The sequence below is a fragment of the Mus caroli genome, unplaced genomic scaffold, assembly GCF_978045245.1.
Source record: "Mus caroli unplaced genomic scaffold, Mus_caroli_1 scaffold_11, whole genome shotgun sequence".
NCBI lineage: Eukaryota > Metazoa > Chordata > Mammalia > Rodentia > Muridae > Mus > Mus caroli.
In genome coordinates, this window is record NW_028227266.1 from 36,846,015 (window position 1) to 36,847,975 (window position 1,961).

Genomic DNA, 1,961 nt, shown 5'->3' on the forward strand with positions numbered 1-1,961 from the left:
AGCACTCAAATATGAAATTCTCAAAAATGACATAAAAATTAATTTAGAACGTATGATTTCATTTTAATTAAGAAGGTGGTTTATATTTTAGAGTAATAATTATTAAACATGATGAGAAATATTCATAACATGATGCAATAACTCTATAGCCATAATAACAATTTATGTCATCCATTCTATTTGTATACATTTTGGATGCTGATAATCATATAACATATTAGATGCTTGAAAATTAAGTTGCAATTTGTAACAGTAAAAACTATCAAAGAATGTTAGAAAAATATGCAATAATAATGACAGGTGGGGTTAAATAAAAATTTTGTGTATTTTTAATTACTTTACTGTGATAAATTATTTTCACATAACTTCTGATTACATGAATTTTTTCCTTTCAAGTGTTTTCTTCAATGCAACACTGACATCTTTATTCCTCAGGCTGTAGATCAAGGGGTTCAGCATGGGAACAACAGTAGTGTAAAACACAGAGGACACTTTCCCTTGGTCCATTGAACTCACTCGTGATGGCTGTAAGTACATGAATGCAGCAGAACCATAGAAGATAGCAACAGCAGAGATGTGTGAACTACAAGTACTAAAAGCCTTGAACTTGCCCTCCTTGGAGTGAATGTGGAGGATGGTGGCAATAATGAAGATGTAGGAAGTAATAATGGTCAGCACTGGGACACAGATATTAAACATACCAGCAAATAAAGTCAGCATTTCATTGATATAGGTATTAGAGCATGCAAGTTTCAAGAGGGGAAGAAGATCACAGAAATAGTGGTTGATCACATTTAACTTACAGAACTGAATCCTAAACATGAAGCCAGTGATTATTGAAGAGCAAACCACAGAAAAAATATACACTCCTGAAATCAGAGAACTGTAAATCTGATAGGACATGGTTACACTGTAAAGCAAGGGATTACAGATGGCAACATAGCGGTCATATGCCATTGCAGCTAATGTGTAGCACTCTGCAATGCCAAAAATGATGAAGAAGTAGAGCTGAGCCATGCATCCAGGGTAGGAGATGAGGTTCTTCTCGGTCAGAAAGCTCACCAACATTTTAGGGGTAACAACTGTGGACTGACAGAAGTCAATGAAGGAGAGACTGCTGAGGAAATAGTACATGGGTGTGTGCAGGTGGGAACTGAGCACAATCAGTGTGATCATGCCCAAGTTCCCAGACACAGTGATCAGATAGATTCCTGTAAAGAGGAGGAAGAGTGGCAGCTGGAGTTCTGGCTCCTCTGAGAGCCCAGCCAAGAAGAATTCATTCACTGTGGAGTGGTTTCCTGGTGTCATGTCCTCCATTCAGATCTGGAAGAGTACAAGATTTTTAAACCAATTAGATGGTAAGACTTTATTTTTCTTTTCTATGTACACTAAGTTCCCATGTAAATTATTTCTGCTTTAGTATACCTTTGTCCTCTAAATACTTACTTTAAGTAAATTATCTTACATAAATACAATTGATCTTTTATTATAATTTTTAAAGATATACTTAAAATTAACAATGTATTTCATATAAAATATTATCACTTGATTCAAATTTAAATTTTTTCATTAGTTAATATGCCTCATATTTGAGATGTAAAGTGTGTATTAGTGGAGAAAAATCCCCCACTATATTGAGCAGGTAAGCATTCCTCAAGATAGTGAATTATTATCCCAAATCAATTTTCCAAGGGAATATCCAGAGCTCTGCTCTTAGACATTCCAATTTCTCTAGTCCTTAAGATATATAAAGTCTTTAAATACCCAAGTGTGTAAATTAATTGACCTATGGAGCAGCCATTGCATTACATATTTGAAACATAGTGTAACTAGTATTAAGTACTGGATACTTTGTGCTACTAAGATTAATTACTGAACACATGGTGCTACTAGCAGGGAATTCTAGTTTGGGAACCAATTCTTAAGAGGAAAATATCAGTCAGTAGTGGGGTTATATAGTG

General features: G+C 34.7%; 1 protein-coding gene across 1 annotated transcript; it reads right to left on the reverse strand.

Annotated features, from left to right (window-relative positions):
- Positions 1–372: 372 nt before the first annotated feature.
- Positions 373–1,317, reverse strand: LOC110289093 (olfactory receptor 8G18-like). The gene has a single exon (XM_021155291.1). The coding sequence runs from the start codon at positions 1,315–1,317 to the stop codon at positions 373–375; it is 945 nt and encodes a 314-aa protein (XP_021010950.1).
- Between the last annotated feature and the right edge of the window lie 644 nt (positions 1,318–1,961).

What these genes read in the sequence shown, in the direction of transcription:
- LOC110289093 (XM_021155291.1), bottom strand. Translation starts at nt 1,317, where the DNA reads ATGGAGGACATGACACCAGGAAACCACTCCACAGTGAATGAATTCTTC.